Genomic DNA, 15,648 nt, shown 5'->3' on the forward strand with positions numbered 1-15,648 from the left:
AGCAGAGGGTCATACATGCACACACATTAGCCTCTGCCCCCCACAAACACACACGATAGGTACATACTCAGGATGTAGTTGAAGAGGTTGCAGTAGTTGTAGTAGGACTCAAAGCGCTGTTCCAGCGTGGGGCCTCCCTGTACAGAAGAGACAGTAGTTTAAGCACATCACAAGCACCATACAAAGCCTAGTCTCCAAACACTCAACAGCATTAAACACCTAGAGAGGTTTAAGTGTCGGGTGTTCCAGGATTCACACCCCACAATGGGTTCATCTAAATGGCCAATCCCATACTGGAGCAGGTGTGACTGGCTGTAGGAGAGCCCTGTATTCTCAATAACAGCTTTCAGAATACTTATAGCCCCTTAGTTGAATAGTTAATTTGCCACTTGATTGTCCTTGCCATCCCTGATGCATCCTACAACTCTGTGCTTAAGAGCCCATACCCAGTAGCATCTGTGAATGACTGCCCTCCAAAAAAATGACTGCCTTACTTTAGCATTACAGCCTCTGAACCTTGTTCCTCCTGCCCAGGTTATAAATGATTGTAGCCAACTGTGCCTATCTTGATTTTAGCCCATTGCTTTAGCCTATTGTGTACACCCTGATTGGAGCCCACTGTGCCCATCTCGATTTTAGCCTAATGCAGCTTACTGTATCTCTCTAACTTAGAAACCCAACCTAATGTACGCATTTGCCACTACTTAGAAGGTGCACCTAGTCACACCATGCTAGATAACACCCTGATGCCATATCACATGAGTAAAATAGCCTGTAGCCTCTTAACTTATGTCTACTGCTTACTAGCCACCAGACATGTCAATAGCCACCCTTCAACCACTAAGCGTGCATCTCAAAATTCAACTAATATACTTTTAATCACCCCCACCATTATGGAACGCCTTGACCAGAGTCCCCTAAATGAGCTTCAAAGTAATCCATGTAGTCCAAGTCTCAGATATTCCAGACTGAGCGAGACTCACAAGACTCCACAATCCCTTGACCAGAACCTTACCCCTGCCAACCAAAGAGCCAGCAACCAGAAGGTGAATAGCACTCACCTTAACATCCGGAGGTCCCAAACCACGCCTACTATAATAAAACCTACCCAACCCAGGGCTGTGCCCCTCCCCCCTCCTAAAGGAAGCTTAATAAATTCCAGATCTGACAGCACACGGCACGGATATCTGCAACTTAATATTAGCCGATAATCTGGACTTTCTTGCCATTACAGAGTCTTGGCTGCATGACACTGCAGGACCCCTGCCGCCTCTAGCAATCCCAGATGGATATACCATACACAGATGGGATACAACTAACATGCAAGGCAGAGGCATTGCTATCATCGCCAAGATCAGTTTAGGTATGAGAACTATGCCTACCATAGCTTCAGCTTCATGTGAAGCCCTCACCATTAAACTCCCTCTAGCTAAATCCCAGACATTGACCATCCACCTTAGCTACAGACCTCCTGGACCATTAGGGACATTTGAGGAGGACCTCTACAATCTGTCTAAATCTCAAAACGTCTTCACAACTACTTGTCCTAGGGGACTTTAATCTGGGTTACAATGACCCCCCTAGACAAAAATGCCCCCACCATTGCCAACATTCTCTCTGAGCTGGGCAAAACTCAAAATATTCTCAAACCTACCCATATTAAAGGGAGAATCCTTGATTGGCTAGCACTGCACCGCCAATATCAAAGCCATAGACCCTCAATATTGGACAGACCACTTTGTCCTTTGAACTTTCTACTTTGAGAACTTTCTCCCCAGCACCCATCTTGGCCTCACCATGTCTAACAAGGAACAAAAAGTTCATCACCAAGGATAAAGTGATTCCCGCGATCTTGCCCACTCTTAACCTACTCGCAGATCATTTAGACCGTGAAATGCTGGTCGACCAGTACAACAAAATTATGTTGACTACTCTCGACAATATTGCACCTCTAAAATTTAGACAGAGTAAACCCAAATTACATTTAAATAAATGGTTTACACCCGAATTAAAGGATTTACGACAACTCAAGAGGAGTTGCAAAACCAAATGGAGGCTACCCCCCTCAGAAGATCACAAAAACAAACTCACGGAAATCTCCTTTCATTACAAAAAGGAAATTGCAAAGCACAACTCATAATATGCGTATATCCAACGCTAACTCAAGTATGAGGGAACTATTCACCATCCTTAAGGAATTAGAGCCACCCATCGACATTCCAGACACGTACCAGAAAGATAAAATATGGTGCTCAAATATACAAGCACTATCTAACAAAATAACCTTGCTCCAAAAGAAAACTGCTAATAAAAAAGCGTCACTTAACCATCCAACTCAGTCTAATACTCAGAATACAGATTTCCCTCCAAAAGAGCAGGATGCTATTGTGTGATTCACGTTTTCTAAAACATCTTTCCCGGAGGTAGAGAAAGTCATCCCATCGTTCAAGCCTTCCAACTGCCAGGGCGATCTCTGCCCTGCCCAGCTTATAAAAGATGCTGCTAGAGATCTCTCAATATTTGTATCGAAACTCATCAACGCCTCATTCGCGTTGGGCATGGTGCCCACCAATTTGAAACAATACTGGGTCCTACCTCTGCTCAAAAAACAAACCCTTGACCCATCCATACCTACAAACTACCGGCCTATAACTACAGTCCCGTTCCTGCATAAAATCCTGGACAGGATTGCATACAACCAAATTCAAAAATTCTTGGAAGAGGCTATAACCTGGATTGAGTCGTTCCTCAGCGACAGGACCATGAGGTGTCCTCCCCTTCGGCAGCGGATGACCCGATCCCCATCCTGTGCGGAGTCCCCCAAGGCTCTTGTGTCTCCCCCACCCTATACAACATATTCACTAAGCCCCTTTTTGATGATCTGGACCTTCTTGGTATCACCTACACCAACTATGCAGATGATACCCAGATTCTCCTCCCACTTTCAGGGGATTACCAGGATTTGGCCTTGGTGAATAGGGTGTCTCATCATCCAGGTATGGATAGCTAAGCATGGTCTATGCCTGAATGATAAAACGGAACTCATCTTGGGGACGCACTCCAATCTTAAAAAGTTAAACCTAGACTATACTTGATGGCAATATCAAGGTGGTGTCTAAGGATGTGAAGACACTTGGCTTCTACCTGGACCCCTCCCTTTCCTTCGATAAACAGGTGAAATCCATGGCATCCACCACAGCCTACACCTGTAAACTCATTAGAGCAGGCAAACACTGACAACAACTGCATCATTTTACCTAGAGCCTTGATTCTGTCTAGGCTTGACTATTGCAACTGCCTATACATCGGTGCTAACAAGTCCATCATCCACAGAATTCAAATCTTACAAAATAATGCATTGAGAGCAGCTCTAGGCGTACCTAAAAGATCGCATATATCTAATTTTAGGCGCCAAAACAATTGGCTGTCCACCCAAAAGAAAATCCACCTAAAAGCTGCATCCCTTGTTCACAAGACTTTGAACAATGCTGCACCTAGTTACCTCACAGACATTTCTAAAAAGAAGTTGCACCTGACCGGCAAGAGCTTCCAATGCCAACAGCCTTATCGTACCGAGATTCAGACATGATAGGGTTGGGGGATGTAGCTTCCAAGTCTGTGCCATCCAACTATGGAACTCATTGCCACACCCACTACATGAAGAGCAGCCGTTCCTGAAATTCAGATCCAACAACATCAAGCTGCTGAAGTTTACCAATGACTAGCTGCTATCCAGCTCCTATTTGTACTGAAACCTCCCTATGTATATACTTTCTCATGTACAAATATGCATCCTATATGCACACTCCCACCTCAGTGGTCAGCATGCTGACATCCTGTTAGTGTTGGTATATACCTTGTCATGATTGTCATCTGTAACTGTATTTCTGAGGCTTGTGGAATCTGCTTAGATCACATGCTGTGCATAGGCCGGCATCTAGTGGAAGCTGCGGAGTATTACAGTTTGTTTTTTCGAAACTCGAAAATGGGCGTCGACACAGGGCAGGCCAGTAATACCATCCCCAATGTGACGTCCACTGTACCCATGATACCCCACGCGTGTAGGAACCTCAGATTTTTTTTTTCCGCCATACTTGTCGGAAGCATTGCGTGGAGTTCCCTAGCTTCAGCCATATTTTGCTAAATATATCATTTCCCTGTTTCTGCCACTCCCACGTCGAGACATCAAAGTTGGAAGATAAGACACCGGCCCGGAGAAGAAACAACCGTCGAGAGCTGTGCGACAGACTTTGGGTCTCGGAAGGCCTCTGGCTTCAGCCCGGGCCTTGGAAGGCCTCTGGCCTCAGCCCTGAAAGTAAGGAGAATGGGGGTTGGAAACATACTCTACACTCTTCTTTTTCCTACACACACTAGCCCGCTGCCACAGGGTGCGTATGGAGGGTACCCCTTTTAAATTTTGCCCCAAGTGCAACCGCAAGTATCCTTGGGTTGACAAAACATGCCACCTGTAACCTCTGCTTGCCGAGGGATCACCCCGAGGCGAACTGCAGAGCGTGTAGCCAGTTCAAGGCTAAAACACTAAAGGACTGCTCGACCAAACGTTGGGGCCATCACCCCAGGTAACTCGAGGCCATGGAAGCGGAGGGCGCCTTCAGTGATGGCAGCGACGCCGTACTTTCGGACGGCGAGGGCAAGGTGGTGTTGAAAGATGCCCAAGCTCAAGTCCCCAACCTCGGAAGATTGTCCGGCAGGGCAGTTATGGGGAGCACACCCAGCGACACAAGCACTACCCACACCACTTCTACACCTAAACACTTGAAGTCCAACCGAGACTCGACGCGTGTGTCGAGTTCTCGGAAAGAGGCACGAAGAGAGCGGTCCACCGAATCGGTGTCCTCTGGGCGTTCTTGGTCAAGATCGCCGCACGACAAGAGGCAACCGTCCACAGTTGCCAAAGGTGCCTCACTCAGCAAAGTCATGGATGTACGCTCGTCAGAAGACAAAACTGACCGCCAGCCCAAGGCCGCACACCAGGAGTCGGCTCCGGCAGACCGTTCGGCGGCTGCTTCCGAGTCCCGACGTCCTCACTCGAAGGAAAGAGACACTACCCCCGAAACTCGACGCCAGGCGTCAAAAAGCGCTGAGAAGGTGAAAACATCAGGGAAACACTCTTCTACCCATGGGGGAAGGTGGTAAACAGCAGAAGAAACCATCTCACCCTTCTTCTGCACCACAGATACATAAAGACAGTTCTAAGTCTTCAGATAAGCATCAATCCAAGACACCTGTACAGGCCCATAGGTCCAGACAAGGAATAGAGGGAGAACCCTCTCAAGAAATGGTCATTCCCAGCTTCAAAAAATAGACCAGTGAGGATATAGACAGGGTTATGACTAGAATGTCCACCCTAGCAGACTTCTACTCCAAGAACCCAGAGCACTTCCTCACCTATACCCCTGATGGTGCTACTCCTTCAGGATCTAGGGACCCACAGCCCCCTGGTAAGAAACCTGGGTTTGAGACTCCAACGCGAGGTCTGTCTTCAGACCCTTTTTACATCCAGCCTTACACCCAGTATAGTGAGGATCCACAACAGGATGAGGATCCAGACTTGGTGACGTTGGACGACCAAACTGGGATGGATTATGGGGGACGATGAGGACCAAGATGAGGAGGAAGATTACCCAGAAGTCTACAGAATAGACTCCCCTGTTAGCAAAGAACCTCAGGTTCTTGTCAGGTTCGACAACCAGCCCCTCCTAAAGGAGGTGTTGACTAGAGCGGCAGAGCACTTCTGCCTAGATGCTCAGGGAGCACAGGAGGAGAGGGGCTTTGCTGAGGAACTAGTGGGAGAAAAAGAAACCCATTGCCCAAGCCATTGCAACGGAGAATTGATCCTTCCCTTCTCACTCCTAACCTCACCAGGGCAGTAAACCCCAGAAACGAGAAATTGTTCAGGGCAGCCCAATCAGACCCGCTTTACATAAGAGGTCCACTGAAGCCTGACTCTTTGGTAGTTAATAACCCAGAAGAGGGCAGGGACACCATCATCATCTGAGGCCCCCCCCAGACAAGGAGAGCAAGAAAATGTACGGGTTGGGAAGGAAGCCAAGGATTGCTAACACCACCACTCTGCTGGCAAGTTACAATTGCCACCAGTGGCGGCAGGTAGCTGCCCTCATCGACTCTGCACCGGAACCACTAAAGGACCAGTTGGCCCAGGTTGCGTCGGAGGGGAGAGCAGTGTCTGGTTGCATCCTTAAGGCAACCTTTGATGCCGCAGATAATGCGGGCAGGCTAATAGCAGAGAGCACTGTCATTAAGAGGCATGCTTGGTTAACACAGTCAGGGTTTAAACCCAAGACACAAGCATCCTTAATCGACATGCCGGAGGAACCTAATCTACTGTTTGGCAAAGCGGTAGAGGATGCATTAAAAACTGCCAAAGAGGAGTATGATACTCTGAAATCCCTGGGACACTTGACCAACAAGCCCCCTAATCAAAGAGGCAATGGTAATTTTCATCGCCCACGCGGCCAAAATTCACAAAGGGGCTCCAATTATACACAGGGGCAGGGTACATCATGGGGTAACAACCAGCAGACTAGCCAAAGTTACGGCAGAGGAAACAAGAGGGGCAGTGGTAGAGGCAGCACACCTCCCGCAAAACAGTGACGCTGCGCTCAGGGTCTCTTCTCACGCATCCCCAGTAGGGGGACGCATTTCCAACTTCACCCAAGTTTGGGAAGGGATCACATCAGACAGATGGGTGCTGTCCACAGTGTCCGCAGGATACTGCATAGAACTGCTCGAGCATCCCCAAAACCACCCACCACGTCAAGAGATACATTCCTTGGACCACCAAAAGATCCTCCTCGAGGAGATAGTCAATCTTCTAGCAAAGGATGCGATAGAACCTGCCAAAGAAAGATTTGACAATGCGCCCAGTATTAGACTTACGCCCTGCAAACAAGTATGTCAAGCCCCAAAAGTTTGCATGACTACTCTCTAAGAGGTAATCCCCTTCCTAAAGAAGGGGGATTACATGGCAACATTGGATATGAAAGCTGCCTATTTTCATATTTCCATGTTCCCAGCGCACAGAGGATTCTTGCGCTTCAAGGTGGACAGTCAGCACTACCAGTTCAAGGTGCTGTCGTCTCGAAGGGTATTCACCAAGGTACTGGCAGTGGTGGCGGCACACCTACGCAGGAGGCAATCCCAGTGCACCCTTACCTGGACGACTGGCTCATCACAGGGGAGACCCCAGTAATTTGCAGGTCAAACATTCAAAGAACGATCAACCTCTCTTCGAATTGGGTTTCTCCATAAACGAGAAAAAAAAAACCAAGCCTGGTGCCAAGCACCTCCAAACAATTCCTAGGAGCGGTCTTAAACACCCAAGAGGGGTTGGCCTTTCCATCAGAGGAAATAATTCGGAATCTACTACTGCAAATACTGCAAATTCCTCTATATCAGCCCAGTCGCCAGATAAGGGAGCGCAAAGCGATGCGTTTGCTAGGCATGATGGCGTCATGTATTTACCTAGTCCCCCCCACGCGCGCCTACGCATGCGACCCATGCAAGAATGGTTGGCGAAACAGTAGTCTCAGGCAAGTGGTCAGTGGGACGATCTAGTGGTCGTTTCGTCAACACTGGTACAAAGTCTTCAATGGTCGACAAGAGAAAACCTGTCAAAGAGGAAACCCTTTTACGATCCACAGGTACAGGCTGTAGTCACAACAGAAGCATCCCTGTCAGGGTGGGGAGCACACCTCCTTCACCAGACAGCTTAGGGTCTCTGGTCTCACATAGTAGCCAAGAATCATATCAATCTGCTAGAGCGTCTGGCAGTATTCAGAGCGCTTCAAGCGTTCGAGCCCCACCTGTTGAACCTGTCAGTGCAGATCCTGACATATAGCAGAACAGCAATGTTTCACCTAAACAAACAGGGAGGAACTCGTTCGCCAAATCTGTCCAAGCTTGCCCAGACAATTTGGATATGGGCACTCAGACGGAACATTTACCTGTCATCTCAACATGTGCCAAGGGATCTCAATTCGCTAGCGGACGCTTTGAGCAGAGATCCCCTCCCAGTAGAATGGCGTCTACTCAGAGAAGTCGTAAAGACATCTTCTGACAGTGGGGTTTCCCCACTACAGACCTATTCGCCACAAGCGAAAACAGGCAATGCCCAGGATTCACATCCAGGTTCCCTCAGCCAGAATCCAAGGGGAACGCCCTGAGGATGAACTGGTCAGGAATGTTTGCCTATGCTTTTCCACCAACCCCTCTCATGAGGAAGGTGGTCAACCAGATGCACAGGGAATCGATGACTATCATCTTAGTTGCTCCCATGTGGGCGAGGCAACAGTGGTTCCCACACCTACGCAGACTAGCGGCGTGCGAACCCATCAGACTACCGTGCTGGTACAACCTACTGTCCCAGCACCAAGGTCAAATAGTGCATCCTCAACCCAGCTCAATGAACCTGGCAGCATGGCTCCTGAAGTCAGAGTTTGGACATTTCAACTTACCACAGAGATGTATGGACATCCTAAAAGAATCTATGAAATCTAACACGAGGCACTGTTATTTTGATAAATGGAAAAGATTTATCTGGTGCCAGAATAAGCAAATCAGATTCACATGCGACCCACCCTTCCTCCCCTCAGAAGGCGCATGGATGCTTGTAGTCTTATCTTTCTATCTATCTATCTGCTTGGATCTCTGTACTCGCGCTACTCCTCATGCTACCCCATGTCAGACAAAATACAATCTGAGGGTCCTACACGCATGAGGGATCATGGGTACAGTGGACGCCACACTAGGGATAGTATTTCTGGCACGCCCTGTGTCGACATCCATTTTCGAGTTTTGAAAAAACAAACTAATACTACGCAGCTTCCACTAGATATCGGCCTATGCACAGCATGTGAATCTAAGCAGATACAAGCATCAGAAATACGATTACGGTGAGTAATGTATCCCATATTCTGCTTCAACTGTAATCGATAATCTGCCACTGTCTGTATGTTGTACATTGCCCGCACTCCCTCTGCTTCGGCTGTGTAATATGTAACCCCAAGTTTTGCATATCCTATACTGTTGCGCCCGGTTACCCTCGGGTCTGGTGCGCATTATAAGTGAATAAAACAAACAATAATACGCCTATCAACAGGACTCCCACAGCATAGGCTGCTCCAGGGGTGCTGCCAGCTCCTAGTGCAGTGGATTGAAGCATGCTTGCTAGGGTAAGCAGAATATGAGCAGCAGGATCTACCCACCTATGGTCACACAATGGAAGAGTTGCGTTCTTGGACCTACTGGCAGGTCGTGAAATTCCAGCGACATTTTGTTTGTCTCCACATGTGTAAACCTGAATTCAGGGGATAGAAGACATTGCAACGGACCTCTGTGGGTGCTTCTTGGTGGGGCCAGGTGGCGAGCTGCTTTGGACACATCTAAGAAAATCATACTTTAACGACTTGTAGCAATTGGTCAACAACCACCAGCACCTAGCATTCAAAGACAACTTCTAAAATTCACCTTCTCTACACATGCTGTGTTAGGCAAAGTTTGCATGCAGTACTATCTGGGAACACTACAAGCAACTGTGACTACAGGTGTAAGCAAACCAACATTTGGTAGAAGTCTGTACTACACAGTTTTGGTAGCGTGTTGAGCAGCCAGGCTTCTCTCAAGAGGGGAAATGTGAGCAGTAATGATGTTACACAGAGGTCTACAATCACAGGTGTTCAAATAAACTCTTACACAAGGTTTCTTGGTTAAATACTTAATTTATTAACCATTCAATTATAAAACATTCAATAGAAAGAGGCAATCATAGAAACATACACAAATATACTTCAATACTGTACACTCTCAGACAAGACCCTTTTGGGATGGCCCACAGACAACCTACAACCACAGATAACTTTAGTAGCAAGGGTACTGGGGACATGAATATCTTACGGTTGGCATTTAGAATACTTCAAGAGGAGTAAAAGGCAAAAGGTTATTAGAACACAAAAGGTTACAATTATTCTTAGACATTGTAGATGTTTTGAGTTCACCAGAAGAACAAGTTACTTCTTACCTTGTAACGTTCTTTCGATGGGATGTTCCTCTGACGTATTCCTTATCTTAGATATCTCCTTCCAGCTTTGCTGGCCTTGGAACATTTTTCTCTAGAGGGCGCAGCGCGTCGACGTCCGCCGAGTCGATATCCCTCGACAGCCGCCGTATCGACGTCATCCTGCCTATAAAGGGTGCGCGCAGCGTCTGTTGCTCAGTTCCGTTTTGTAGCCCACAGTTTGTCTGGACTAGACTAATCACCCTGAAGGAGCGTAAGCTGCAACAAGGGAGGTAGTACTGCGGGGATGGATGGGAGGGTAGATAAGGAATACGTCGGAGGAACATCCCATCGAAAGAACGTTACAAGGTAAGAAGTAACTTGTTCTTCGAAGGGATTGTGTCCTGCGACGTATTCCTTATCTTAGGCTCCCATAGCAGTATTCTGTTATTGGAGGTGGGAGTACTGACTGCACGCTTCCTTTTATTGATGAATAGAGTGCAATACTGCCCTTCCAAACCTAGTCTCTTGACTGGAGGAGGAATCCAAGTTGTAAAATCGTGTAAAGGTATGGACGGACGACCATGGGGCAGCCGCACATATGTCTTTAATCGGCACTCCTCTTTTGAGGGCCGATGAAGCTGCAATACCTCTGGTCGAATGAGCCCTAAGAAGTTGAGGGGGCTCTTTTCCTGCCAGTTTATAACATTCCAAAATGGCTAGAATGATCCATCTGGAAATGGTCTGCTTAGTTATCGGTAACCCCAGCTTGTGACCTGCATAGCCTACAAACAGCTGCTCTGCTTGTCTTATCCTGGCCAGTCTACTGATGTAAAAACTTAAAGCCCTTCTAGGGTCCAGCCTGTGTAACCTCTCCCTCTTTTCCCGGATGAGGAGGATAGAAAAATGGCAGGGTAATCTTCTGAGTGATATGGAATTCAGAAACCACCTTTGGGAGGAAATTAGGCTTCACTTGCAGGACAACTTTGTCTTTGTGAAAGATTGTATGAGGGGGTTTACAAGAAAGAGCTTGTAACTCGCTCACCCTTCTAGCAGATGTTAGTGCTATTAATAAAACAGTTTTAAGGGTAAGAAATCTTAACAAACAAGAATGGAGTGGTTCGAAAGGTGTGCCCATCAGGAAAGTTAGGACTAAGTTTAAATCCCATAAGGGAACCTGGAATGGTCTTGGGGGATAAACGTTAACCCCTTTAGAAACTGAATTACCAAGGGTAACTTGAAAAAGGATGGTTCTTCCGCAGTGCGCTTAAAGATGGATAGCGCTGCAAGATAGCCCTTAATGGTGCCAACTTGAAGGCCTGAATTCGCCAAATAGAGTAGGAAGGACAAAACCATTGGTGTACCACATGAAAAAGGGTCGATATTCTTTTCTCTACACCAGCTGCAAAATCTATTCCAACGGCAGCGGTATAAAGACTTTGTTGCTGGCCTCCTTGCCGAAAGCAACACCTCCATAACATCAGGGAGGTCCCAATCCTTGTACCTCAGCCTTTCAGAAGCCAAGCGTGAAGGTTGAGGGTTTTGATGTCTGAATGGAGAACCTGACCTCCCTTCTGTGAGAGTAGATTCTCTGAGTGGAAGTCGAATTGGAGGGCAGATAGACAAGTCTAGAAGGTCCGGGTACCACGTTCTCCTGGCCCAATCCGGGGCAATTAGGATCATGGTTTTCCAGAATGTTCTCAACCTCCTGATCATCGCCGCTCTCTGCCCTAATTTTCAGTGCTATGCGGACGATACCCAGCTCATTTTCAGGCTACCCTCAGCCTCCCCCTCTCCTTCCCTCATCTCTGACTGTCTGCTATCCAAGAATGGTGTGCCGCCAATGACCTCTGCCTTAATGCCAGTAAGACTGAGATTCTACTCATCGGTACTCCCACTCCCTCCTTCCCTGCAGCTCTCTGGCCTGCCTCCCTTGGCCCCCTCCCTGCTCCTACCTGCAAGGCAAAAAACCTTGGGGTCATCTTCGACTCCACACTCTCCTTCTCTCCTCATATTTCTGACGTCGCCAAGAGGTCACACTACCAGCTGCACCTCCTCAGAGGTATTCTTCCCTTCCTCTCCTTCCCCCAGAAGCTCACTGTCTCCCGAGCCCTGGTTCTCTCAAAGCTGGATTACTGTAACAGCCTCTATCTTAATCTGCCTGTCTCCACTCTCCGCCCTCTGCAACTCATCCAGAACAGAACTGCGAGACTTGTCCTTGGCCTCAAGCCCAGGGACCGTATCTCTCCAGGACTGAAATCTCTACACTGGCTCCCAGTGGCTGCGAGGATAAAGTTCAAAACCCTCTGCATTGTCCACAAGGCCTTCTGGGGCCTGGGTCCTAAATACCTTCAACTCTCTCTTCCCAAATATCTTCCTCCCCGAGCCCTTCGCTCATCCGCCTCCAACTCCCTCATGGTCAGCCGCTTCTCGAAGCAACGAGCTGGGGGTAGATCTCTCTCCGCGGCAGGGGCCTCCCTCTGGAACAGCCTTCCTGCCTCCCTGAAACTTGAGAACCACCTCCGGTTCCGGAAGCACCTCAAAACCTTCCTCTTTGCTTCTGCTTTCTCTCTCCCTCTCCCCTGCTGAACAGCTAATTAATTCTTCACTAAACTGCACTGATCCTGCAACTGGACCACTCTAAACTGCCTTCGGTCCTGGTCCCAGTCACTGGTCCCCTGGAACCCCTCTGCACTACGGGAATGTCTCTGTATCCCTACAGCCCCCCCCCCTTCCCCAGCACTTGTTCTGCACTTACCTTGCACTTGCCACTAGCTGGCCCTTTTTTATTTATTACTTTACGCCACTTACCTTTACTGCACTTCCCCCCCCCTCCCCTTCCCCTTGCACTTCTCCCCCCCTCCCCCACCCCTGCACTTGCGCGATCTGAATGACACCTGGCCTAGTAGGATCGTTTGTTTTGTCTCCCCTTGTTCCTCCCCTCCCTGCCTCGTCGCGCCTTGAAACACCTGTGTATAGGCGCGTTACAAATACCATATCATATCATTTGAGGAATGACAGGGACCGGTGGGAACGCGTACAGAAGCGGAAACTCCCAGTCCACTATGAACGCGTCTCCCAGAGCTCCTCTCGGGGGAAATTCCCTTGAACAGAACAGATCGCACTTCCTGTTGACACTGGTGGCGAACAGATCCACCTGAGGGGTTCCCCAAAGGGCGAAGATCTCTTGAAGGACTTCCTGAGCTAGTTCCCACTCGTGGGAGACTGTGCTCTGCCTGCTCAGAGCGTCCGCTGTCAAGTTCTTCTCTCTGGCTAGGTGAACTGCCGATAGAGATCCCTTCTTGGATTGCCCAAAACCAGAGCTGCATCGCCTCTCTGCACAGGGGTAGTGATACTACGCCGCCTCTTTTGTCGAGGTAATGCATGGCCACTGTGTTGTCCGTCATTATCAGGACATTCTTCCCTTGTACAGCTGGCAGGAACGCCTTCAGCGCAAGTCTGATGGCCCTCAGCTCTAACAGGTTGATATCTAGTCTGGACTCCGATGGAGAACAACGACCGCTGATGGTCAAGTCGTTGGCGTGGGCGCCCCACCCCGTGAGTGAGGCATCCGTGACTACTGTTATCTCCGGCCAGGGTTGCCAAAACTGTTCTCCTTTCAGAATGTTCTCCTGACAAGCCCACCACTGAAGGTCTCGAGCCACCCTGTCGGGAACCTGAAGAAGATCTGTCATTCTTCCTGAGAATTGTGACCACTGAGTCCTCAGTGCCCACTGGAGGGATCTCATTCTCAGGCGAGCCTCTGCCACTAGGAAAATGCAGGATGCCATGAGGCCTAGCAACCTCAAAAAGTCGAAGGCTGGGAGACGTTGGGCATTTTGGAACTTGGTAACCATCTGTAGAATATCTTGAGCCCTCACCTCTGGTGGCGAGGCTTTTCCCAGGGAAGTGTCCAGGATCGCTCCGATGAACTGGAGTCTCTCCGATGGTATCATTTGTGACTTCTTTAAATTGAGGGAGAAGCCCAGTCTGTGAAGGGAGTTGCAAACGTGATTTAGCTGGATCTGAGCTTGTTCCGAAGATACAGCCCTGATCAACCAATCGTCCAGGTAGGGGTAGACGTGAATCCCTTCCCTCCTTAGACTTGCAGCCACTACCGACATTAACTTGGTGAAGACCCTCGGGGCAGAGGTCAGCCCAAATGGCAGCACTCGAAATTGATAATGAGAGTTGCCAATTGCGAACCTCAGGTATTTCCTGTGTTTGAGATGGATAGGCACATGGAAATCAGCGTCCTGAAGGTCGAGATACCAACCAGTCCTGGAACTGAAGGGCCTGAAGGATCTGAGAAAGAGTTACCATCTTGAATTTGTCTTTCCTGAGGAATTTGTTCAATTCTCGCAAGTCCAAGATGGGTCTCAGTCCTCCGCCTTTCTTTGGAATGAGAAAGTAAGGGGAGTACCAGCCCTTGTTCCTCTCCGCTACAGGTACTGGTTCTATGGCACCTTTCTCTAGCAGGTCTAAAATTTCCTGCAAGAGGAGCGGATCTGGGGCTTTCTGAGAGCTGATCCCCGGTGGATGACTCTGAGGTATGCGTAGGAGAGGCAGGCAGTAACCTTGGGCAACTGTTTCCAATGCCCAAGCATCTGACGTGATAGTCTGCCATTCCGCCAGATGTTGAGTTAACCTGCCTCCTACAGGTGTCTTGTGAGGGAAGTCCTCAGAGTGGTTTTGGGGCGGCTGATGCAGATGGTAAAGAGGCACCTGCTGTTGCTGCGGCTTTTGAATATCTACCCTGTCCACCTCGGGTAGTTCTTCTTTGTACCCTTTGAGCCGGTCGTCCTCTACCTCTTCCGAATGCGGAGTAGAAGCGAAAGGACTAGCCCCTCGCAGAGGTTCCTGTGGGACGAAAAGGTGTCTGACGGATCGCAGCGCCTAGGGATTTTGCTGCTGCCTTTGATGTTTGCAGTTTTTCTAAACTATCATCCGCCTTTTTCCCAAACAAAGAAGAGCCATCGAATGGCATGTTCAAGAGGCTGGCTTGCACATCTGGGGCAAAACCAGACTTTCTCAACCAAGCGAATCTCCTGGTTGTTGTACTTGCCGCCATTGCTCTGCTGATACTGTCAGCCCAATCAATGCCCGTCTGGAGGGATTCGCACATAGCGTCTTTACCGTCCTGTATGATATTTAGGAACGCCTCCCTTTCTTGTCCCTCCGGGATGCAGTCAGCCGCTGTAGAAGCACACTCCCAAAGTGTATGGCTGAATCTAGCAAGGGTGCAAGTAGCATTAACAGATTTTAACGCCATGCTACATGCCGAAAAAAATTTTCTTTGCCATAGCATCATATTTCTTATCGTCCCTGTCCCGAGGGACGGTAGGGTAAGCAGTCTTGACATCAGTAGAAGATGCTGCTTGTACCACCAGACTTTCTGGGGATGGGTGTTTTGACAAAAAACTCTGGGTCTGCAGAAGATACCCTGTATTTAGTAGACAGTTTTTTTATTTACTGCCGGAACGACATCTGGGGTTTCCCAGTTCGTCATGATTTTCCTCTGAAGAGCTTTATGGAAGGGCACTACAGGATCCTCCTGTGGACCTTTATCAAGAATATCCGTAAGGTCATCTTGTTGGAAAGCCTGTGAAGGT

General features: G+C 48.6%; 1 protein-coding gene across 1 annotated transcript in view; it reads right to left on the reverse strand.

Annotated features, from left to right (window-relative positions):
• The window catches only part of EIF3L (eukaryotic translation initiation factor 3 subunit L), a 277,699-nt gene that overhangs the window by 101,128 nt on the left and 160,923 nt on the right, over positions 1 to 15,648 (reverse strand). The window contains exon 6 of the mRNA XM_069653069.1: positions 68 to 137. Coding sequence (XP_069509170.1) covers positions 68 to 137 — 70 coding nt within the window. The remainder of the gene's footprint in view (positions 1 to 67; positions 138 to 15,648) is intronic.

Source organism: Ambystoma mexicanum, chromosome 3q, assembly GCF_040938575.1.
Source record: "Ambystoma mexicanum isolate Mex_15411 chromosome 3q, UKY_AmexF1_1, whole genome shotgun sequence".
In the NCBI taxonomy this organism is placed as follows: Eukaryota; Metazoa; Chordata; class Amphibia; order Caudata; family Ambystomatidae; genus Ambystoma; species Ambystoma mexicanum.